Raw genomic sequence first — 26,725 nt, forward strand, 5'->3', positions numbered from 1 at the left:
AACTGAAAAAGTGGTTGAATTCTTTTTGTGAGGATACTTATATCTCAAAAACTGAGGATGTTACAGACATGAAAAATTGTATTTGGAATCTCCTTTAAAAATAAACACGTATTCTTTTGTTTTTGGAAACTCCAATTAAGGGGAGGGGGATAAATGAACTGAAAAATGAGTTGAATTCTTTGTTAGAGGATAATTATGTCTCGAAAACGAAGGATGTTTTGGACGAGAAAATTAGTATTTGGAATATTCTTTAGAAATAAAGAGACACGTATTTTGTGGTAGGGGAGGGATGGGGTTGGGGGGGTGAATCAACTTAAAGGGATGTAAAAGGAGTTGAGTTCTTTTTATGAGGATACAAATAAGAAGGTGACTTAAATCAAGAGACTCCTAAGGGGGTTTTGACTGGGTGGGTGAGGAATGATGACAAAAATATTCATTTATATGAAACCATTTGAATTACAAAGTTAAAATTCTACTTTGTTGTCCAAAGAATTGATTTGGTCCTTTATTTCTTGAAACTGGGCCTCAATTTTCCACTCGAGTTTTTCGGATTGGGCCTCGATTTTTTTTTAGATTGGGCCTGAATCAAAGCAGTCCGTTGTGCGAACATAATGCTTACCCGGTCATTGGTTTCTTCCTCCGAGGTGACTTCGAAGTCGTAACTGCATGGGTCCTCTTCGTTGTCTATCAAATCCTGGCGCAGCCTCTCTTGTAAGTCCGCTTTGCTTCCAGCTGTCAGTAAACCTCGGGATGCCAGCGCTTTTCGTAACATCACGACGGTCATTTGGTCAATCTTCATTGCTGAGTCTCAAAGTGTCCTGTCCTGTTGCGGTTGCCAATTTATCGTTCTGAAATGCGATTTTATTTGACGGAAATAAATGTCACACGAGAACACGTTCACTTCCTTGTGTAAATTACTTTTTTGTCACTCTAAGTCACAACACACAATTATACACACTAGCAAGTGACACTGCAACACTTAATAGCAGAGTACCCTGAAGTGGATTCTGACAAGTACAGATATCAACAACATTGACTCGCGCACTATAACATATGCTCTCTTGAACTCACCGCCTCCACCTTGGAGCCCAACAGTCACTCCGAGTCCAACCTGACTGTCTCACTGACTCGATATATATACTGTTCGATCGACCAGCTAGTCGAACTGTTTACCAATACACATGGAAATTTCTCCAACGTTCTTAATGTCTCTACATGTGTCTGGATAATAAATGTTACAGTAAGTTTCCAGAACCCTTCATATATAACAAATTATAGTAGAATAAATCTAATATACGAACATTACGGTATAGAGTTTTCTACCGTTTTCGACTAACTAGATTTTGAGGTTAAACCTATACACAATACGTATTTGAGGTTATACAAGTTTATAATACATATTTTTTTTGCTAGGGGCTTTATGTCGCACTGACACAGATAGGTCTTATGGTGACGATGGGATAGGAAAGGCCTAGGAGTTGGAAGGAAGTGGCCGTGGCCTTAATTAAGGTACAGCCCCAGCATTTTCCTGGTGTGAAAAAGGGAAACCATGGAAAACCATCTTCAGGGCTGCCGATAGTGGGATTCGAACCTACTATCTCCCGGATGCAAGCTCACAGCCGCGCGCCTCTACGCGCACGGCCAACTCGCCCGGTATAATACATATTTACAGGGAATCCATGTATTACTCATATTTAACATTTAATAAAAGGTAATTTATTAAAATATGACCAAAATATACCGACACAATAATTGAAGGTTTTACACCGGTTACGATGTCATACCTACGACAGTTATTGAAATAAATTCTTAAATATTGATTTTATATTGATTGTGGCAAGATATACACACAATTGAAAATGATATCCATACAAAAATATATGCCCTCACAAGAGTGAGTGTCCGGTCCAAGTTCATGTCGACTTCATTTTAGTTTAAGGCTGACTAGTAAACATTTCTGAGATGAAGTGAAACTTGGCAATTGAACTTGACCGTATATTGCAGCTGAAGGAGTGGACGCTTCAAACCTAGGGACCTAGGCCTGAGTGATATGGATGATGACGATCAAGCTGGAAAAAAAGGTAAATACTGATATTGATGAAAGCAATTAATCGGATGTAAATGATGAAGGCAGCAATAAGCACAGAAACACCAATGGAACAACTGTTCCTGGGCCAATATGGGCTAAAATCACTTTCCAATCCAAAGATCTTCCTTGTGAAGGGAACAATGCTGTGATGTTCAAGAACTTATCTTCGTACCATAGGGAACGCGCTGAAACTGATACAAGATGTACTTATGACTAAATGCTGTAAGAGGCCTGTCCTCTACTCTCAAAGGAATCTGCCAAAAAACTACTTCTTAAATCAACAGATGAAAACCATTTTTTACCCTGAAAACCCTGAATTAACTCTTCAATGGTCTGCGATTTTAACTGGTCAGCACAAATACGTTTATTCATCTCCTTTGCAACAATACAAAGTCTTACACTGCCATCACTCTTAGGTACAACGATTAAAGAATTTAAATACTGGCTATTAGACACTTCAATGACCCCATCAGCTAACATCGCTTGTATCTGATCGTCAACTGCCTTGGCATATTTGTGTGGTATAGCATACCGTGGCCCGCTGAAAGGACTGTCATCCAGCACTGAAAAAGAATGTTCATAAACATGTGTTCTACCGGGTTTCTCAGAAAAAATCTTGGCATGTTCACAAAACACTGCCAACAATTCGTCCCTCTGGACTTCCTCTAATTCATTGTTACTCGCAGCTTCAAGTAAGGCATCCTTCTGATCCTCTTTCAACCACAACTGGCATAAATTAAACCCTTCACTGGGTTTCTCCTCATATCCAGAAACCTCAATAACACTCCACATAGCACAAACATTTGTTTTCCTCTGAATTCCATTCTTCAGTTCGAGTTTGACATACTTATTATCCCACTTCAGATTTACCATTGCTTCTTTGTAATCTAACTGGGCTAATTTCAAACCCAGCCAGTCACATCTCAAGATGAGATCAAATACCAGGTGAGGAATAACCAAACATACCTGTACTGAAATTAAACCCTCTATACTAATCGGCACCGTGACTTTCTTGCAGATTTGTTTCGACATTTTACCAACAGTTGTAATAATGAATGTTGACTTAACAGGCATCTCTTCAATCTTAATACCCTGTGTAACTAAGGAATCATACCCTTCTGAGCTAAAACATGATTTCGGACTTCCTGTATCAATTAACGCATTAACATATGCCCCCCCATACTTCTAATTGAACCACAGGATTAACCTCTTCCTCAATATCTAGGTCATGGCAATAGTTTCATAACACGATTTCTAACTACTTCCTGGTAAGGCTGGAATTCTGACCCTTCATTGCAGCCTGCATTTAGTTTAAAGGTCGCTCTCGAGTACGTACACTTGGCTCATTAGTAACTTGTTATCTGTCTTGCTGGGCATTTCCCGTTCTATTTTTAAGTGCTCCACCCCTACCGTTATTCTTTGGCTAAAACTGATTACGATGCTCATAGTTTTGCTGTCTCCTATTTTCCCTTGGCTCACTGTGAGGAATAAAATTATGTGAGTTTCCTGTTCTCTGCCCAATGTTTCGTAATGCATCAAAACTCCCTAGTAACTGCTCCATTTCCTGGATAGTTTTAATACTTTGCATGCACGCTGCTTCGCATACCCTGTCTGAAAAATGTTGTAACAGTAATCTGACTACATCTGAATCAGCCATGATTCCATCTAAATTCTGGCAAATCATAACATGTGACAGGAAATACTCAGTCATAGAGACGCCTTCATTATGTTTGAACTTCCCAAATACTACCCTTTCTCTTTCACGGCTTTGAACGTGTTCGTTCCAATATATGTCTGTGAACTTCGTCTTTAAATTCCTTCAGATTTTTCATGTTACTTTTATAGACTGAAAACCAGGAACGCATCTCTCGCACAAAAGCGTGATCAATAATGTCGATCGCCTCTTCCCAGTCCATAAACCCTTCCTCAATCCATTTCCCAAACCGTTTTTCTACTATTTTAAGAAATTCTAGTGAGTTAGTTTGTTTCCCATTGAACTTCGGTAATTCGATTTCTTTACTGTAAATCCCTCCATGACTTTGCCTCTCAATGTTACCTTGTCTTTCTCTTATTTCTCGTCGTATGCATGTTTCTGCCATCGTTATGCGGTTATCTACATCTTTATCTCTTCTTTCAATTTCATTCACTACAGTGTTCCGTTTTTCTTTCAATGTCTTAATTTCCACTGTATTGCCTTCTACCATTGCAAACTTTTCTCTTTGTTCCCTAGTGTTGTCTTCTATTGTACTCTTAACCGTCTCGATCTTGTTTTGTACCTGTTCCTTAAATTCTTTTATTTCTTCCTTTTGGGTCTCAACTTTATTATTAATACTTGTCACCTGTGTCTCTAACTCCTTTCTGGTGTTGTTGCTTTCTTTTTCCATTAATCCCAACAACTCACTCCTCTGCTCTAAAAGTTTCTTTTCCACCTCTTGTTTGTTTTGCTTAGTTGTCTCTTTCTGTTCCTCCATCTGCTTGTTGAAACTTTCATTTTGTTTAAATAATTCTTGTAACTGTGTGCTGTGTTCGTCCATCCTTTTATTAGCTTCGACTTTGTGCTCATTCAATGCCTTACTTAATTCTCGTTTAGTTTGTTCTACTTCATTTTTAATTTCTGATTTAGTTTGTTCCACATCTGTTTTAATTTTTTCCAATTCATTTTTCATTTCAGATTTACTATCCTCTATCTTACTTAACATTAACTGGGTCATTTCAAGTAACTGATTATTATTACTTTCATTGCTAGGGCTAAACTCCACCTCGCCCCCATCGTACTATCGTCTGAATCTAACGTAACTTTGTCATTCCTACTCTTATTTCCTTCGCAATCTTCGCTCCTATTATCAGTTTCCTCCACTACACATTTATCTACCTTTTCCTTAGAATTACTTAAAGTACTACCCTTCAGCACATGCCCACTATGCAGTGTCATGTCTTTCTCCTCTTGCTCAGCCATGCTACCCCCAAAATCAAACACTCAAGAAAAATATACCATGGATACACAACAGTTACCCCCAAAATACTGATTCTATCTGTTCTATACAAGTAGTTAATGGTTTACAAGCTCCACGCTTGCGGCGACAATATGTGACGTACCCACTCTTGCCCACAGATGTGTGACAAATTTGCGATGTGGCGGGTCACCTTAATTTTAATATAAATAAATAATATCTCATTGTTTCTCCATAAACAATATACCATGGACACCAGCCTTCAAGCTTATGGCTTGAAAACGATAGTTGATAATTAATAATGATAATAATAACACGTAATGAGACTCTAAAAACTCCCAGGGCTGGGGTGACGGAACACTAACCATTAAATACACTAACTTGGAAGTTAAGGATCATTAATAATAATTTCAGAAAATACAAATTAAAACAGCTATTTATTAGGATGAAAAACGTGACATAACGGCATATTAACGGAATCTGAACTTACGGAAACAAACGAAAAATTGAATGAAATAAATTCTGAAATGAACTGTTACGCATAGACTTGCAGTAATTTATGCCATTAGCTCACCATTTGTAGACTCTGTTATCTGGATGCAATCTATGTAGCAGCTGATGATTGATGGATCTCTCGTACAGGCGGCGTCATCTCTTGTTGTGGATTCCAGTCCTACTTCTGCCCTGCCTTTAACACTTCCTACTGTACTCCTTACATAAAGTCGTAATGAGTCCTAATTTTAATACCAAAACCACCATGGGTTACGTTCATGCAGAGAATACACTTGTATTATTCCGTATTACGGAACAGTAGCATAACTAAATTCATAACAAAATCTCTCCTGCCCTATACCAGTCAAAACTGGTCTCCTGTTGACTTAACTCTCGTCATTGACATAATAGATCTCAGTGAGAGTAAATTTTGAGTAGTACACTACTCAAATGCAAAGTGAACTAAGTTAAGATCTTCCCCGATGTCAAGACGTACAGCCCTCCTCCGATGATAGATTAGAATCGTCCTTCTAAGTAGCTGTAAGTAAGTGTGTCCTTCCAAGTAAGAGTCTCCTCTCCAGCTCTTGTCGTCAAAGTATATAGGTTCCAAAGTCTCCCTCCATCAACCATATCACATGGTCCAGTGAGATTTGATGTCTTGTCCCTTCTCCTATCCATTGCTGTGAATCCATCATGTTGCTTCATTACGTCCATTCACATAGGTTGAAATTTCCCGCGGAAACAAAGCGGCAGGTAGCGACCTTCGAAAAGTAGGCGTCAACAATGTTTTAACTGTCTCTTCAGAGTGTGGAGAGGGTAAGGTCTCTCGTGAGCTTGATGACTTACATTTCCTGGTAATGGGCTGAAATTAGCCTGCTGACTCTGGTCCCCTGACTTCGGCTATTGGAAAATTTACTGCAAGCTATTGATATGAATGATGTTGAAATACTTTACTCAGTAAGTCTTTCGTTCAGAATAGGTTATAGCTGCGATACAAAGAAATGAAATGATGATGTGAAATGGATCCCATCGACATACTTCCAGGAGTACTTCCCTGAAAATTTCTTCTAGTGTGCAGCACTGTGTATCTGCCAGTTCTACCAACAAGAGAAGAGCAAAGAATTGAAACCACTTCTTACATCAATGAAAATTAAAGTATTTCCTGGTATCCATTGCATGCCACGTTGCATAAAATTTACACAGCGAGGTTGGCATGAGTTCAAGATTTAGTATGGATCCCATAGCCATTTTTATAATGGTTAAGACAAGGCACCAGCATTTGTGATGGCTCATTTTCCCCTGAAATTCAGTTTTTATTTTTTTTAATCAAAAATAATCTATTCAGATCAAGTAAATACTTAAAAACTGGAAATAGTATTGATGAATTACTTCTGACTTGGGGTACAAAAATAAATACATTTTTCAGCGAGGCATGGAATATTTTTTTGTAAATTCCCTTCACATTCTTAAAATAATTTTTTTGCAAAAAATGGCTTCGCAGGCTGGCATTTGGAAACCCCTGGTCTACCCCTACCATTCTTACCATCTGCACTTCCCTCTGTCCATACTGTTCAGTAATTTCTCCAGATCTTCTACAATATCATCGGCAAATCTCAGGATTTTGATTTCCTTTACCTCCTGTACTATAAAAACATCGAAAAGGAGTGGCAACAAATTGCAGCATTGCCTCACTCCTTTCTGGACTGCTGCTTCTTTTCCAGAGTCCTCGATTCATATGACTGTAGAGTGAATTTTATACAGATAGTAGATAATAATTCTTTCTTTGTATCTGATCCCGATCACCTTCAGAATCTCAAATAGCTTGGTCCAATCAGCATTATCGAATGCCTTTTCTAGATCTACGAATGCCATGTACATGGGCTTGTCCTTTTTAATTCAGATCTCTAAGAACTGACGTAAACTGCTTCACGTGTTCCTACATTTCTTCTGAAGCCAAATTGATCTCTCACACCAATTTCAACTTGTCTTTCCATTCTTCTGTAAATAATACATGTTAAAATTTTGCAGGCATGAGGTACTAAACTAATGGTGCAGTTGTTTTCACACTTGTCAGCACCGGCTTTCTTGGGATTAGGTATAACAACATTCTGCCAAAAATCGGATGGTACTTTTCTTGTATCATACATCTTCCACACTAAATAGAATAACCTTGCCATGCTGGTTTCTCCTAAGGCAGTCAATAATTTAGAGAGAATGGCATCAATTCCAGGTGCCTTGTTTCTATTTAGGTCTCTCGAAGCTCTGTCAAATTCTGACCTCGGAATTCTCTCTTCCATTTCATCAGCATCAACAGCCTCTTCTGTTCCAGAACCATATCATCTATGGCCTTACTTTTATACAACTGTTGGATATGTTCCTGCCATATTTCTGCCTTGTCTTTTTTCCCTAGAAGTGGTTTTCCATTTGAGCTCTTAATATTCATACACCTTGTTTTCTTTTCCCCAAAGGTTTCCTTGATTTTCCTGTTTGCAGCATCTACCTTTCCTGGGACTTAGGACTCGTAACTCATGAATCAGATATCCTGAGTCCACCGAGTTTCCACTCCCATAATGCAAAGTTGGTCTGAAAACAGACCAATGTAAAGATAGATTCATCCTGGAGCTGACTTCCTTCTTATAGAGAACTGTTGACTGCTATTGTGAACTCACTGCATTAGCTTTGTTGCACCTCGATTCATTCTCACAATACTACTATCCTGGCAGAATATGCATCCTAAATACTTGAAATTATCTACATTTTCAAGCTTTGCATTCACTACCTGATGTTCAGTTCTCTTAAGTTTCTTACCTACTGACATCAAGTTAGGCTAATTTTCATAACATACTCATTGTACCTATTTTTATCTAACTGAATCCCTCACCACTTACCACCTTTCAGCAGATAATCCATGTAAACCATGAACAAGAAAGGTGAAAGATTACAGCCTTGTCTAACCCCTGTAAGTACCTTGAACCAAGAACTCATTCTACTGTCAATTCTCACTGCAGCTCAGTTATCAACATAAATGCCTTTGATTGATTTTAATAATCTACCCCTATTCCCATAGTTCCCCAGTACAGCGAACATCTGTTCCCTCGGCACTCTGTCATGTGCCTTCTCTAGATCTATGAAATATAAACATCAATGTTCCTTTCGTAGCATTTTTCAATTACCTGGCACATACTGAAAATCTGATCATGACAGCCCGTCTGTGTCCTGAAACAACACTGGATTTCATCCAACTTACTCTTAACCACTGATCACACCCTCAATTACATTGATATTATTTCATTTTTAGCATGTACGCAAGTTTTAATATGGTATGTAAAGGCCCTGCACATTGACACATGCAGAAAAATAGGTTGCCATACTCTGGATCAGGTTGTCAAGCAGCTGTTTGGGTATGGCCTCCCATTCTTGCACCAGTGTCCATTGGAGCTCCTGAAGTGTCCTGAAAGGAGGAAGATGTATACCAGCACATCAACCGAGAGCATCCTAGAGAGAAGAGGCAGACCACTCCATTCACCTTATATCTTCTGTTTCATGGTACTCCTCCATTTTACCTCAGAAATGCCATGCATTATCATTAATCAACAGCAATGTGGGACCCACAGCATCCCTGAAAAGGCAGACATAGTCTTGCAGAATACAACTTGGTACACCTGACTTGTTACAGTTCCGCAGTCAAAGACATACAGGAATGTACGTGAACCTGTGATAATACCACTCCAGACCATAATGCTAACACTTCTATACTGATCCCTTTTAAGGTTCCTAGTTCATACCAGATGATTACATGCCGAGAATCACTATCGAGATTATATCTGAATTTGTCAGTGGAGAGAACCTGGGACCACTGTTCTGTTGTCCGTGTACTGTGTTCTCTTCACCAGGTGTTACAGGCTCCTCTGCAGGTATTGCCTATTCATCAGTGGCGTATCCTGGAATCTCCACTGAAGCATGCAACTAGTAATCCATGCAGTTAACACAATGTATTAAGTAAATTTCAATTCTATTCGCCCTAATTACATGCAGGTGAACTCGAGCCAAACAGTTTTACTGTAAGTTTCTGGATTGAACGTGCATACACAATTCTTTTTTTCTGTTTTTAAATTTAAGAGGGTCCGCCTCTGTGATGTAGTGGTTAGTGTGATTAGCTGCCACCCCCAGAGGCCCGGGTTCGATTCCCGGCTCTGGCACGAAATTTGAAAAGTGGTACGAGGGCTGGAACGGGGTCCACTCAGCCTCGGGAGGTCAGCTCACTAGAGGTGGGTTCGATTGCCACCTCAGCCATCCTTGAAGTGGTTTTCCGTGGTTTCCCACTTCTCCTCCAGGCAAATGCCGGGATGGTACCTAACTTCACGCCACGGACGCTTCCTTCCCTCTTCCTTGTCTATCCCTTCCAATCTTCCCATCCCCCGCAAGGCCCCTGTTCAGCATAGTAGGTGAGGCAGCCTGGGCGAGGTACTGGTCATCCTCCCCAGTTGTATCCCCCCGACCCAGAGTCTGAAGCTCCTGGACACTGCCCTTGAGGCGGCATAGGAGGGACCCCTTGCTGAGTCCGAGGGAAAAGCCAACCCTGGAGGGTAAGGAGATTAAGAAGAAGAAATTTACAAGGGATGGTACAGGTCTCCCGGCTTTAACTATTTGAATCTTTTCATCAAACAAATGGCCAGTAAATGGCTTTTCAAACTGATTTACAATTATATCCGTATTAGACGCATCCATCGTTAATACCACATGTGCTCAAAATATAATAAAACACCGAAAACGACGAATAGCACAGGAACAGCACACACAGAATGAACTCACTAATCAGCAAAACACACAATGAATTAACTCACTAGTTAGCCACAACTCAAGCACTGGAGGTAAGTCACCCCTGTGGCATTGGTCAGTTTCGTCACGTTGGGTTCTCGCTGGGGGGGTAATCTGTGGGTCCCGTTCGCTGTAAACATGCCGACTTTCTCTAAGTTGCTAACAGATGGCAGAAGGGAGCATGGGTATGGGGTGACAAATTCTGACCAAGTTTCAATTGCAGCGACATCGTTCGGAGGGTTCCAGAACTAAGTCTGCCACCGAATGCAATTTTAGGATTGAATGCCTTACATCCTTAACTCCTCCATTTGCTGTCTCTTTCTTCCTAGAGTGGAGTAGACGGCGAGACTACACCAGCACCACACGTAGTCAAGCAATGGAACTAGTACAGTTGCGCGGACCTTTTGAACTTCTGAGAGATGAAATTGTTAATATTTGACTTGAAACAACCTAAAATCGTACATCAGACAGTTCTTTGTGTTATCATAACGCATGCAATGAATGCCTTGCATTCAAGGAGAATATGCCCCTGCTATTCATCAATCAATCAGTCAATCAATCAATCAATCACACAGTCACCACTGATCTGCATTTAGGACGTCACCCTGGTTGCAGATTTTCTATCAGTTGTTTACATAGCCTTTTCTTAAATAATTTCAATGAAGTTGGAAATTTATCAAATATCTCCCTTGGAAAATTATTCCAATCCCTAACTCCTCTTCCTGTATACAAATATTTTACCCAGTTTATCCTGTTGAATTCCAAATTTTAACTTGATACAAAAAAACATATCTCACTGTTGGGCACAATTTGTAACTTATCAAGAAACATGCTGCATTATTGGGCATCAATTTTAACTTCATAAAAATAACACTTGTTCCACTGTTGACCATTAACATTAACAAATTTGATGATAATAATAATAATAATAATAATAATAATAATAATAATAATAATAATAATAATAATAATAATAATAATACCGAGCATATAATCATTTAAGGAACAAAAAGAAGAAGAAAAGAAGAAAAACTTGAAGATCATAAATTTGTATAGTGTTTCTCATTCAGTTCAACCAAAATTGTATGTATTGATCATTTTTATAATATTTCATAAGTTCTCTTTACTCTTTGACATGATGTATTGGGACACAATACTCCTTCAAATTGTAAAACAAAAGATTGTGTCATATTATGTTATTCTTTGATCTAACCACTGATGAAGGGAATGGTTGAGATTTTCCGAAACATGTATGGTTTAATAAATAATGTTTCTTTCATTTAATGAGTGTATTGATCAAGGCGGATTTAAATAAACTATTATAAATAGTTATATTGTACACTCGATAGCTGCAGTCGCTTAAGTGCGGCCAGTATCCAGTAATTGGGAGATAGTGGGTTCGAGCCCCACTGCCGGCAGCCCTGAAGATGGTTTTCCGTGGTTTCCTATTTACACCAGGCAAATGCCGGGGCTGTACCTTAATTAAGGCCATGGCCGCTTCCTCCCACTTCCTAGGTCTTTCCTATCCCATTGTCGCCAAAGACCTATCTGTGTCGGTGCGAGGTAAAAACAAATAGCAAAAAATAATAATAATTTTAATTCTTATACCATAACTGACTGTAAATATCACTTGGTGACTTCCAATGAAATAAAATTTAAAATAAGTGGTGATAATAATGATAATTTTGTGTGGCTATTTCTAGCCGAGTTCAGCCCTTGTAAGGCAGACCCTCCAATGAGGGTGGCGGCATCTGCCATGTGTAGGTAACTGCGTGTTATTGTGGTAGAAGATAGTGTAATGTGTGGTGTGTGAGTTGCAGGGATGTTGGGGCCAGCACAAACACCCAGCCCCCGGGCCATTGGAATTAACCATTGAAAGTTAAAATCCCCAACCCGGCCAGGAATCGAACCCGGAACCCTCTGAACCGAAGGCCAGTACACTGACCATTCAGCCAACGAGTCGGACATAATAATAATAATTAATGATAGAGCTTAAAAGATTCCTCTCAAGTCGTATTCATAAAAGTTGCAAAACTGGTACTCTGTTGACTGGGCCTTACCTAATACCTCCTGCAAACATTAGAAAAGGGTAGAAACATGCTAACAAGGCTACTTCTGATCTGCATACTGTATACAGAAATTTTATTACAGTAGTGTGAGGTACTGTATTGTAATAAAAATTTGAAGTCAATCTTACCTCCAATGTATTAAATCCATCATCTGCTGCAACTCGATTCTCAGAACTGCTATTGTCAAGGCTACTATAAATAATTTTAACTGACTGTTTGACTCTAATATATAGTAGAACCTCGTTTATCCAAAATAACTTCGGTTGACGCTTTTTTTTTTTTTCGGATGACACAAGGCAAATATTATTTAAAAGTTAAATGTCGAAATAAAAATGCATAAACTCTGTTAAGCAAAGGTGCATACTGTATATTAACATTAAAATGTTTACATAATGTCACTCATTATATAAAATCAGTGATTTTCTTCTGAATTTTCTTGGTGCAGCGCTGTTGTGCGGCTTCATTGCACCACCGTTTAATCAACAAAACATCAGCTGGTGTGGATTCATTGCTTTGTTCAAAAAAGCGTAAAGCCGTCTGAAATAATGAAACAATTTTTTTGTTACTTCTGATCTGCATACTGTATACAGAAATTTTATTACAGTAGTGTGAGGTACTGTATTGTAATAAAAATTTGAAGTCAATCTTACCTCCAATGTATTAAATCCATCATCTGCTGCAACTCGATTCTCAGAACTGCTATTGTCAAAGTCGGAGTGGTCTGCACAATATTCATGACGAATATTACAGTAGTAATAATAATAATAATTATTATTATTATCAAAATCAAATCAGAAATCAAAATCTCTTTATTTGCAAATGAGGTGTCTACCTTGGTGGCAAATGGTACACTAAAATACATTATTGTCAAGCACTAAATATTAAATTAACAAGAGAAAATTTTTTTTTCTATAATACAACATTATACAATTTACGCTAACAATGTTTTCTATTAAACACACAGCTCATCCTTAATAAATTTATATTGTTTACAAAATTCTACTTATAATATCTCCTGTACTACTTACAAATATAGTCAACTGATATACAGTATATGGAATTACTTCAAATGATACTATACAACTGGTATAACATTAATATTTACATTGCATTTATTTATTTACTTTTTTTTTTTTACCCGTTCTGGATCCTAAGTAGCATAACGACCTGCTGCGTCTTAACCAGAGCCCCTTTTGCCACCACTTTCAGAGTTCCTGAAGGGCCTTCACAGCTACCGTAGCGGTCCCAGGGCCCTCAAAGTCCCCACTGTACTTCGCCCCTACAGGCAGTCCCCTACTTTGGCTGTCCAAACTCCTTAGACCAGGGGATGGAATTAATTTATTCACACACATTTTTTTATTTACAATAACCTGCACTGGTCAAATGCCCTCTAACACTTCATTTATTTTCTCTGTTGCTGTTTATTCTCTTCTTGAATATCTGTACAGATTTTGGAAAAGGATCAAACACTACCCTCGGTAAACTGTTCCACTCCTTCACACCCTTCCCAATGAATGAAAATTTACCCCAATCGCTTCTGCTAAAATTCCTTCTAATTTTATATTTGTGGTCAGTCCTGCCAATATAATTATTTTCCAACTGAAGCCTCTCACGGATATCTCCCCATGCTTCTTCTCCTGTATAGGCTTTATATAATCCTATAAGTCTAGTTTTCTCCCTTCTCTTACTTAATGTTTCCCACCCAAGTTCCTTTAACATTTCTGATACACTACTCTTTCTCCTGAAATCCCCTGTTACAAAACTTGCTGCTTTCCTCTGCACACTATCTATTTCTTTTATTAGGTATTCTTGGTGAGGATCCCAAACACTGTTTGCATATTCCAATAATGGACGAACCATACTCAAGTAACTTTTTTCTTTTAATTCTTTGTTGCATCCTTTAAGTAGCCTCATTATGACATGTAATGATCTGTATGCTTTCCCAACAATGTCATCAATATGACCCTTCCAGTGCAAATTATTTTCAAATCTCACACCTAAGTATTTGCACTTGCCATCTTTTGGGATAACTACCTCATCCAAAGTATATTCAAATTCAGTTTTAAAGCTCCTGTTTGTAAAAGTTGTAACAGTTGATTTGCGTCCATTAACCTTCATATTATTTTCTTCAACCCATTGTTGGATACTTTCAAGGTCCCTTTGTAATTCTGAACAATTCTCAATGTTGTTTATTTCTCTATAAACAATTATGTCATCTGCATACAATCTTATTTTTGATGTTATATTGTTCCCTAAATCATTTGCGTATATTAAGAAAAGTAACGGACCGATTATACTACCCTGTGCAATTCCCTTCCAAACTTTCTCTTCCTGTGATATATTATTTCCTAATTTGACTTTCTGAACCCTTGAATTTAGAAATGTTCTTATCCAACATATAACCCTTACGTCCAGTCCTATTCCCTCCAATTTCTTTAATAATATTCCATGTTCCACTCTATCAAAGGCTTTGGAAAGATCTATGGCTGTGCAATCTAACTGACCTCCTGAATCCAACTGATCTGATATGTCCTGCTGAAATCCCACCAGTTGTGCCTCACAAGAAAATTTCTTTCTAAATCCATACTGGCTCCTCGTGAACCAATTTTTATCATCACATATCCCTCTGATGTACTTCGATATTGAACTCTCCAGAAATTTACAAACTATACTGGTCAGGCTGATTGGTCTGTAGTTCTCTGATTTCCTTTTATCACCCTTTCCTTTATAAATTGGTATTATTATAGATTCCTTCCATTCCTTTGGTATTACACTATTATTTATGACATAGTCAAAGAGAAATTTTAAATAAGGCACTATGTACCACCCCATTGTTTTTAATACCTCCCCAGTAATTTGATCACTTCCTGCTGCTTTTCCTTGCTGAAGCAGTTGTATTTCTCTTAAAATATCTTCATTTGTGAATGAGAAGCTTCTTGTTTCCCTCTCTCCCTCTCTATCTTCTGTTTCGGTTTCCAACTCTTGACAATCATCTACTGAATCTCTAAATTCCCTACTAAATAGGTTTGCTTTCTCAGTATCTGTTAAATAGTGTTCACCCCCTTCTCCCACCATTGTAGGAATTTGGATTCCTTTTCCTTTTTGATTCCTGATATATGAATACAGCTTTTTCCATTTCCCTTTGTGGTCATTACCCTCTTGAAGTATGCCATTCATATGATTCTCTTTTGCTTCCTTTTTCACTCTATTCAGTTCCCTCATTAGCTGTTTTCTAGTTTCTCTACTCTCCCTACCCTCTTTGATTTTCCTGTTTACTATTCTACATTTTCTTTTTAATTTTCTTATTTCCCTTGTATAATAAACAGGGTCTGAGGTCATTTTACCCTTCTTAACAGGTACAAATCTCTTCTCTCCTTCCCAAATAATTCCTTTAAATTTAGCCCAAAGTGTATCCACGTTACTCCCTTCACTTATCCAACAACTGAATTGTGATTTAAGGTAAGTCCCAAATTCATCAACTTTAGTTTTTCTGTACAGTTTCTTGTCTTGTGTAACCCTCTTATTAGGCCTTTTTGGTACAAGTCCTACATCCATTATTACAGCCTTATGGTCTCCTATTCCTTCAATTACCTCAGTTTTATCAACAATTTCCCATTATTCCTGCTTGTTCAAGAAAAAATGTATCACGTGACGAGCTAGAGGGTAAGAAACTGATTTGTTTTATGCTACACATGCATTCTGGCATAAGTCATAATATTAAAATAGGGTTTGCCTAGTTTGCACGTATACCAAGAGAATTACTAATATCGAGGGCTAAGAATGAGGGGGTAAAAACAAAATATTAAAATCAAATTTTGCCAGAGCATGTCGGTTAACCCGGGTTTCGGTTAAGCAGGGTTCTACTGTTATATCAACAAATTAAAAGAAAAACAAATTTGAATTTACAATCTTTCTGTATGAATCAGATCAGCCCTAACATGTATTAACTTCCATTTATTTCCACCTCCATAATGGGTGGTTACTCATTCCAGTAGGTTACTGCTTCCATGACTGGATTTGAATCCTTGCGTCCTTGAATTCCAGAGCTGTCCAAGTTTCACAATCTCCTTGAGACGACATGTCCCCAAACTTGTGCCGTGTCATGCTTAGCGTACATATCACCATCCTCTCTCGTGTAGTAGCGGGTGCCACTTTTCCGTGCATGATAAGCATAGTCACTGCTAGTGTAAAGTGCCATCCTACCTGATGCACATGATGATATCTATTTATCGAGCTATTCCCACACAACCTGATAGACTGACGATAGTTTGTGTGCGATACTTCTAATACTCTGACCAAATTGAGACATCAAAGTCCAAAGTCTTTCCTTCACGTATAACACTAGCAGAATAAAATATAATCACTCAAACTTCACAAAGATAAGACTGGTAGCAGGATACACTGACAACAGCCTTGCTCCACAGTAAAAGAATAACATAATGAGTTCTCTGAATCAAAATAAGCATTCCTCCGTCCCAGATTAACACTTCGTTATGTTTATATGTCTTTGCATACTTCCTATTATTTGCCTTCTCAACTTAACACAAATCACAATATCTGTTCTGTTCCACATTTTCATAACCAGTTGCTTCGATTAACACAGGTTCACAGCTTTCTGTTCTGGGGTCTTTATATTATTGTAACTACCTTTTATGTCAGTGCACAAGCACTTGAATGTGTTTACCAGGATATATGTGGCCATGGTTTTACCCCAGAATACAGACCCCCCCTCTTTTGTACACAAGTTGGTGAAGTTGAAATGTCCTAGAATATGGCTGTCCTGATTCTTACCACATATACACATAGTTTTAACATATAAATACTCGAAATGCCTTGCCTAATTATAATAACCCAGAAATGTATTGAAACAGGAACGCCCGTACTTCAGTTTATCGGAGAGCATGAGAAACGACAAGGCGTGTACGGCCCATGCTAAGAGAGTGAGAGAGAAGGGTAGTGAAATTTTTTTTTTAATGATTAAGTGGATCCTTCAGTTTATTCAATAGATATGCAAATAATTATGTCACCTTTTACAGCTGAATCGTGGGGTTGTCCTTGAAGGCGTGGAGGGGACGTCGTCCTGCGGCGTCTGCGTCGTCTTGCGGTCGGCGTTGTCTTCCGTCGTTGGTGTTTTCTCTGTATTAATGTTGATGGCGACTCGAACCTGAGGCAGGAACGGGGAAATGTGGAGCTTCTGCATCGGACGTCATGGGACTCTGGTGTGACACCTCTATGGCGAAGCACACCGAAATAGTTCCCACAGTCAATGATGTTGAACGCACTTTAGCAGCAAGGATAAAGTCAGAGTCACAGTTCCATGAGAATAAGATGGAAGGAATTATCGTATTTGGAATAATAAACAAACGAAAGCAATCTAGGACCTTCCGAAGTGCAGTGATTAAGCACTTCACAAAGAAAATTAAATTCACCGGGTACAGTCTCTGCACTGTACACCATGAGCACAATATTCACACACGTGTTGAAATAAACGACAGTCCAAGTTCTGTTACGTCGTAATTTTCAGAAGATTATCACTGGCACTTAAGATCATACGTGATTCTGAACAGGTTATGCTGGGAATTGGCATGGTCCCTCGGAAAGAAATTATGATACCGTATTCCACAAGTTAATACTGTCTTTAAGAGGGAATGTTGGCACAGTTTATTACGAACACAGTTCAATGGATAGACACAGTCTTTAAATGAAATGAAGGCTGGCACAGTTTTATTATGAACACAGTTCAATGGATAGACACAGTCTTTAAATGAAATGAAGGTCGGCACAGTTTTATTACGAACACAGTTCCGAAAAATGGATAAACACAGTCTTTAAATGAAATGAAGGTCGGCACAGTTTTATTACGAACACAGTTCAATGGATAGACACAGTCTTTAAATGAAATGCAGGCTGGCACAGTTTATGCTAGAAACGTTATCGCTGTTTTCACACCGTCTTTAAATGAAATCAAGGTTGGCACAGTTTATGCTAGAAACACAGTCTTTAAATGAAATCAAGGTTGGCACAGTTTATGCTAGAAACATTCATAGTCCACAAACGAAATATAATCGCCCAGTCGTACAGACTGATAAAAACGAAATTACGTTTTTGTTCATGCACTAAGTTCAAGCCCACGGAGAAGGCTTCCAACACTAACGTTTCCGAACTCAAGTACACAGCCGGACCGAGTGACGAATTATATCGCGACGTGCTTACTTGCACACACACACTGAACTCACGGCTTACTGCCGACTCCTCTCACTCTCTCTGCCTACGGCACACTGCAGCTGCACACTGCCCACACTGCACACTCTCTGCTTTACCCCAGGCTGGCGATTCGCTTATATTGCCGAAGGTCGGTGGGCGTGGCTACACCTGTGGGCCCCAAGAAAATTTTATATCTTGGCCATCTTTACACTGATTGACATGAAATTTTGGCTAGCAGCGTTCAATATTCCTGCCTGCAAGGTGACGTTATTGAAATATTGATATCACATTTCGTTCATGCTGCAATGCTATGGAACACGAAAGAACCTTCTGCGTGACGTCGCTTGACCTTGGCCGGTGTTCTGGAACAGCGCGAGCTTGCTTGCAGTTCCCACAATGCCTGTGCGCTCGGCGCAAGTTTTAAATGCTTACGGCCGGGTGTTAGCGAGTTCCTCTTAATAAATGAATGAAACGTGAATGCTCGTAGGGCGTTCCCGTTTCAGTATATTATGATACAAGAAATGTCACCCCTCCTTAATGGGATTTACCGAAAACGAAATAAAATACATGTTTCTGTATTTTGAAAGGAGATTCCAAATACCAATTTTTATGCCTGTAAACTTTTAAGTTTTTGAGATATAGATATCCTCATTTTAAAAATTCACCCCCCTTTTCACCCACTTAGCGACGGAATATCCAAAAATCCTCCCTTAGCGAGCACCTGCATGTTAATATGAATGTATCCCCAAAATTTCATTTCTTTCTGTCCAGTAGTTTTGGCTTGGCGATGATGAATCAGGCAGAATACAGACCCCCTCTTTTGTACACAAGTTGGTGAAGTTGAAATGTCCTAGAATATGGCTGTCCTGATTCTTACCACTTATACACATAGTTTTAACATATAAATACTTGAAATGCCTTGCTTAATTATAATAACCCAGAAATGTATGTTATAATACAAGAAATGAATTATGACAAAATAATAACGTAATTGCCTGGATATATTCTTATATAATATACACTGTTACACATAAATAATATAAATATACCTAAATTGCTGTAAGTGTAACATGGTATATGTTACAAACTTTTATCTTCATATTGTGATCTTTCCTACTATTAAAATCACCACTCAACCTTATTCGTCTACTAATGTTATTCCATGTCATTTCTCCTCTGACAGCCTGGAACATAACGCTTAGTTGAGCAGCTTGTCTCTATACTCTCAAGTCCTCCCAGCCCAAAGTTTGCAACATTTTCAACACTACTCTTTTATCAGAAATCACCTACAATAAATTGTGCTGCTTTTCTTTGGAATTTTTTCCAGTCCTGGAATCAATTAATCCTGGTATGGGTCCCATGCACTGGAACCATACTCTAATTGCGGTTTTACCAGCGGCATATATGTTCTCTCCTTTACATGCTTACTACTGCCCCTAAATACCCTCATAAGCATATAAAGATATATGTAACCTTTATTGACATCCTGTTTATACTAGATGTGAATCTTCCACAGTATGTAGTTATTTAGTTCTTCTTCCGGGTTGAACCGCATTCATGTTTTCTGTACATTTCGTACAGTTTGCCAACGTTTTGAATACATATTCTTTGTCAAGGCGACTGAAATACCCCTACTTGATCTGAGGTAATCCATCTCCCAGTCATTAATTGACTGTGTGCTGGATGCACAGTGTCACCTGTTAGCTAGCCAGACTACTTCAACCACATACAGGACAACACCGAAACCTACGTTCAGGACTCCCGATATTTCATGCAGCTCCTTCAGGATCAATCCATCAAAAGTATAGACTTATTAGTAAGTTTTGACGTCACATCACTTTTCACCAAGGTGCCACTAACAGCAGTATTTATGCTACTAGACCAGAAACTACCAGAAGACTCTCAATACTAGCCAAAGAATGCTATCACCCATCACAAAAGCAGGCTGTTCTAAAATCACTGTTTAATAGGGCCATAGCGATATCAGATGCAGAACACCTCGCAGAAGGGAAAGAACACCTCATGAGAACCCGCAGGTGAAATGACTAGTCATTAAACAACATCCAACAAATTTTTAGAAAATTAGAAGGAAACAAAGAAAAGACTGCCGTAGAAGAAAACAAAGGAGAAGAAGAACTGACCTGTCCGAAAACAGTGGTACTTCCTTACATCAGAAACACTACAGACAGGATTGGCAGACATGAAGACCATCTATAAACCACACCGGACATTAATCCATTATCTGCCACCAGTGAAAGACATAATAGAATTACAGGCTGCTGAAGTTTACCATATTGAATGTAGCCATTGATGCTTTCACGGCCCGTACTTATAGACATGATAAACGATTTTGGGCTTATGCCGTGTCAAGAAAATAGGGTGAAATTCTTACCGTTTTGCAAAGAACTTTGCTCTGCATCATCAGAAGAAAATATCGACTGTCCACGAGAAAGGCTTCTTAAACAATGAGCTTTGAAATTTAGACGTTATAATAGAAGTGGAAATGGTACGTTCGTTTGTCACCAGATGGCTCCCCGGACGCGGTACAGCGCTAATGTTCAAAGTGAAAGCTGACGGAACCATCAGAATCAGTCTGCAAGGGTCACATAACATAACAGATGTACGCACATATGAAACTATGACATTGACACAAGCCTGGAATGAAACATCTGGTGATGAGGAACGTACGAATTTGGAAAACACCAAAATACTAATAGTGAAGAGACAGGGAAGGGAACTACCTATGTAAATCCTTAATGGCTGGCAAATAGATATTTCTTAATTGATAGCCAGTGTCCCTGTTGAAATTGTTAGGATTTCTACGTATTTCCACAGCTTCCCGTATAATCCTGGACCTGTAGTGTCTAGTGTGGGTAAGAGCTCAAGCATCTTGGAACATGACATCATGACCCTATGATAGATGCTCAGCTATTGCTGATTTGCCTGGCTGGTTGAGACGAATATTTCGTTCATGTTTCTTGTTATGAGTACCAATGGACCGGCATGTTTGGCCGATGTAAACCCCAATGAAGATCTTTCCTTATGTTAACACCTAGATAGTTACAGTGATCCCCATAAGTTACTTTCAGCCCATCAATACAGTAATTAAGAACCGAGAGGACTTTTTCTCTTGGTGAAAAACATGACTTTACTTTTCAACCCATTCACCATCATACCATTGTTGAGGTCCGTGTGCAGCGCTCACACCCCCAATCATTACAGGATCAGATAATGCTTCACCTACTTTAATTTTTCAAGATCTGTTGTGTAGAAATTTAGCCATTCATTCTGTCACTTGTTTGTCTAGCCCAAAAGCCTTGGAAAGGTCAATAGCGATACAGTCCATGTGCCTTTCTGAATCTAAAATATCTGCTATATTTTGCTGGAATCCTACATGTTGAGCCAGTGGAATGCAAATCGCAAGCCTCCAGGTGAATGACCCATTCCTCTTGAGTCGTCTGTGGACAGTGTGTTTGGAATCAACTGTACCAGTGGCAATGTCCTGAGCAAGGCTTCCTGCAATACTTCGACTGCATCTTTGGGCACTTAGGGTGAGATACCTGTCTTCTAGTGATGATGATGTACACTGTGATGTCTTCTGCTGTAGTGCCGGGACACGTTTCCTGTCTGGTGGAATAGTTGCCATAATTGTGAAATGGCACTTAATTGGCACACAAGCTACCGTGACACGTCCTGCTTTGTTTGCCAGCCTGTAGTAAATATATCTTCTCCCCTCTTCTTTACATACATACATACATACATACATACATACATCATTATAGAGCTGTTGTGCCTTTCAGCATTCAGTCTGCAACCACTGGTGAATATACCAAACACCTCCACAATCCTCTGTTTGTAACTAGCTCCATAGCCTTGTTTAGTACCGTACCTCTTCTTTACATACATACATACATACATACATACATACATCATTATAGAGCTGTTGTGCCTTTCAGCATTCAGTCTGCAACCACTGGTGAATATACCAAACACCTCCACAATCCTCTGTTTGTAACTAGCTCCATAGCCTTGTTTAGTACCGTACCTCTTATCTGTAAATCATTAGAAACTGAGCCCAACCATTGGCATTTTGGTCTCTCTCTACTTCTCTTAACCTCCATACCAAGTCCATTATTCTCCTAGGTAACCTGTTCTCCTCCATTCACCTCACATAACCCTACCAACAAAGCCAGTTCATTCATTGAGTTCATTCCTAACTTAGCCTTTATCTCATCATACTGAGTACTCTTCTGCCATTATTCCCACCTGTTTGTACCAGCAATCATCCTTGCTACTTTTGTGTCTGTTACTTCTAACCATAAGTTAGAATTCTACCCAGCTTTCACTCCCATACAACAAAGTTGGTCTGAAAACAGGCCGGTGTAAAGATAGTTTCGTCCTGGAGCTGACTTCTTCCTTACAGAATACTGTTGATCGCAACTGGGAGCTCACTGCATTAGCTTTGTCACACCTTGGTTCAATCTCACTTACTATACTACCATCCTGGGAGAATGCACATTCTAAATACATCAAATAATCTAACTGTCCCAGTTTAGTGTTCCCAACCTGACACTCAGTCCCCTTAAGTTCCTTCCCTATTGACACCACTTTAGTCCTGAAAATTCGAAGTTTCATTTCGTACTTACTGCCCCTATTTTCAAGTTCCGAGATATTAGATTGCAGGCTTTCAGCACAGTCTGCCATTAAGACCAAGTCATCTGCATAAGTCAAACCATTTACTACATTTCCTCCTAACTGAATCCCTGATTATCCGTGTAAACTGTGAACCACAAAGTTGAATGGTTACAGTCTTATGTAACCCCTGTAAATACCTTGAACCAAGAACTCATTCTACCCCCCCTCATAACTTTATTTTATTCAGTCATATCTGTTTTGAAGAATTGTTCTTATGCAAGAAGTTTTTTTAAATTTTTTTTATGGTACTTTAATTGTGAATTATGTTGTAGAATAAGTGTATGAATAATATGGAGGGAAATGAAAGTATGTTACTAAGTTGAAATTAACTGAAGAGAAAAGGCAATCACTGAATTACAGCTGTGAAACTTCTCTTCACTTCTCTTCACTGTAGCATATACTGTTGTTGTAATCTTACTGCAACTAATTCCTTGTTTTATATGTCAATAATCACTTCCTTTTACAATTTTTTTTTTTTTTTTTTTCAGGCACAGCGACCTGTTGTAATGAACCTCAATCGTGAAAGAAGACACAAATATCAGCACCCTAAAGGTGCGCCTGATGCTGACTTAATATTTGGTCCCAAGAAAGTGAGGTGAGAAGAACATCATGGTGGCACAACTTGGTAATATTTGCGGACAAAAAGTGAGATGTTCAAGTACAAATCTTTCCAGGATTTTAAAATCTATCCCAGTTATGAACAAATGTTACATAATGAAGGAAATGTATGTACATTCAAAGTTCTGTGTCAGTGTTCATAGAGGTGTTTAATGTTTTGTGCTGAACAAGTGCACCATTGCACCAGTTACATATTTTGCAGCATGCTGAAGTCCTGTTTTAATATTTTTAACACTCCAGCATGGAGTAAAATTTGTCACTTGGTTGATATTTGACTTCAAAGCTATGATTATAGAGATCATCCTTCAATATTGTACAGCTTCTCAGGCTGCAAAAAGGAATACAGACATACAATTGATGCTCTTTTTTTTTTAGCAAAGCCTTTGTTATTTAATTAATAGGAGAATTATGACAATCTTTGCAGCTTTTTGTGCGTTTCTCAAACTCTCCAACTGTACCACAGAGGACTGTGTGTTAGAAATGTACGTCTCAACAAAAGTTTGGAATATTGCCGTAAATGTGTTGGAGGTTAACACATAAATATATAAATAAATAAACTCTAATTTGTACTCTCAGGAGTAAGATAAAAACCTCTGTCTATATTTAACATTTCAAATGAATTATACTGTACATAAAAACAAAATTTGGCTTGATCCAATGTATACTTTTCATTAACTGGTATTCCAAACTTTTGTTGAGGAGTGTAATGTTAGTTAAGTCCTCATGAATATGTTTTGACAGTGTGGACTGAAAACTGAGATAAGATAGAACTGATTGGTCTTATCATTAGTTGGTTATAATAAAAACGACTTTCACCACTTCCTAAGGGTTGTTCCAAATGAATTTTGTTTTATTTTATGTGACTGAAAATATAAAGAATATTTTCTAAAATTAAATATTTAAATTTATGAACTAGTCGTACTATGCTTCATTAACAATTGTCTTGTACCATATTTCTTGATATTTGACTTCAAAGCTATGATTATAGCGAACATCCTTAAATATTGTACAGCTTCTCAGGCTGCAGAAAGGAATACAGACATACAATTGATGATCTTTTTTAGCAAAGCCTCATTTTGTTATTTAATTAATAGGAGAATTATGACAATCTTTGCAGCTTTTTGTGTGTTTCTCAAACTCTCCAACTGTACCACAGAGAACTGTGTGTTAGAAATGTACGTCTCAACAAAAGATTGGAATATTGCCATAAATGTGTTGGAGGTTAACACATAAATAAATAAATAAATAAATAAATAAATAAATAAATAAATAAATAAATAAATAAATAAACAAACTCTAATTTGTACTCTCGGAGTAAGATAAAACCCTCTGTCTATATTTAACATTTCAAATTAATTATACTGAACATAAAAACAAAATTTGGCTCGATTCAATATATCCTTTTCTTTAACTGGTATTCCAAACTTTTGTTGAGGAGTGTAATGTTAGTTAAGTCCTCATGAATATATTTTGACAGTGTGGACTGAAAACTGAGATAGAACTGATTGGTCTTATCATTAGTTGGTTATAATAAAAACGACTTTCACCACTTCCTAAGGGTTGTTCCAAATGAATTGTTTTATTTTATGTGACTGAAAATGTAAAGAATATTTTCTAAAATTAAATATTTAAATTTATGAACTAGTCGTATTATGCTTCATTAACAATTGTCTTGTATCATATTTCTTGTTAGTAAATATTAGATAACAATTAGTGACGTAATTGTATTTGTAAATTTTTGTACAATTATGATTTTCTAACAGAGTTGAGCTGGAAGTATTAGATAGCTGTGGTATTTGAATACAAAGCTTCTACTTTCCCTACATTGGCAGTCAGTGTGGAAGCACTTACATCTTAAGTTGTTATTGCTGTTTATAGGTATGGTAATATTTTGTGTTGTATGAACTGTTGACATACTTTTCAGCATACTTAAGTGTTTATTTAGTTATGATACTCTCAGGTGTAATTTTTGCTTAACCCGCGAGGGGTCGCCTGCTGGGTGTAACGCCGGGAGTTGCGTACAGTCGTTTTAACTGAAAATCAACAAAACCCCAAACGTTTACTTAATACGCTATTTATTGTTGATTAATATAAATACATTGTATGTAATAGATAAGAAAAATGTTCCACCGATCAATACATTTATTGTGGATGAATTACTACAGTCATCAGCTAGCACACAAATTTACAGTCATTAGATAAATTACAAAGAAGTTACTTAAGAGCATCCGGATGTCTGATAAAAAATGGAAGTAAAATATATTGCAGTATGTTGCATTAAAATAGCTCTGATTAAAAGTAGTGATGGTTAGAATAAACTAAAACCTATTGATTGAGCATGGACATGAGTACATAAACACATTAAAATATATATGCCACATCATAAGACACTAAAAATATATAGCACATTAAACACATTAAAACATGGTATATTTTAAAAACGTCTATTAAAATTTGAGTTCATGTTGCGTTGCATTCATTCTTCAATCCTCTTGTAGTTCTTGTATTGATTAAGTTGAATATCGAGAATGTTCTATGGTTGATATACTTTGCATTGGTATGTTATGAGAACTCTTGTCAGTAAAAATTTGGAAATTAAGTTGATGTAGCAAGATAGGTTTTAATATCAGAGTAGTTGGTGGTGACACTTCTCTCGTCTATGTACGTTATATGGTCGTTATTGTTGTTGCTGTGGAGGTTGTGTACCGATATGTTTGGATATTTGTTGTGCTCTGCTGCGAGTACGTCTGGGGCTCATGTGAGCCGTGTGGATCCACATATCGGTACAC

The 26,725-nt window shown here is 38.0% G+C and overlaps 1 protein-coding gene across 2 annotated transcripts in view; it reads left to right on the forward strand.

Moving 5' to 3' along the window:
- Nucleotides 1-26,107, forward strand: part of LOC136864008 (regulator of nonsense transcripts 2) — a 514,509-nt gene extending 488,402 nt beyond the window's left edge. For both annotated transcript variants that reach the window (XM_067140503.2, XM_067140504.2), the window contains exon 21: nt 23,807-26,107. In XM_067140503.2, coding sequence (XP_066996604.2) covers nt 23,807-23,917 — 111 coding nt within the window. In that variant the 3' untranslated portion in view covers nt 23,918-26,107. The remainder of the gene's footprint in view (nt 1-23,806) is intronic.
- The last annotated feature ends 618 nt before the right edge of the window (nt 26,108-26,725 follow it).

Source organism: Anabrus simplex, chromosome 2 (assembly GCF_040414725.1).
Source record: "Anabrus simplex isolate iqAnaSimp1 chromosome 2, ASM4041472v1, whole genome shotgun sequence".
NCBI lineage: Eukaryota > Metazoa > Arthropoda > Insecta > Orthoptera > Tettigoniidae > Anabrus > Anabrus simplex.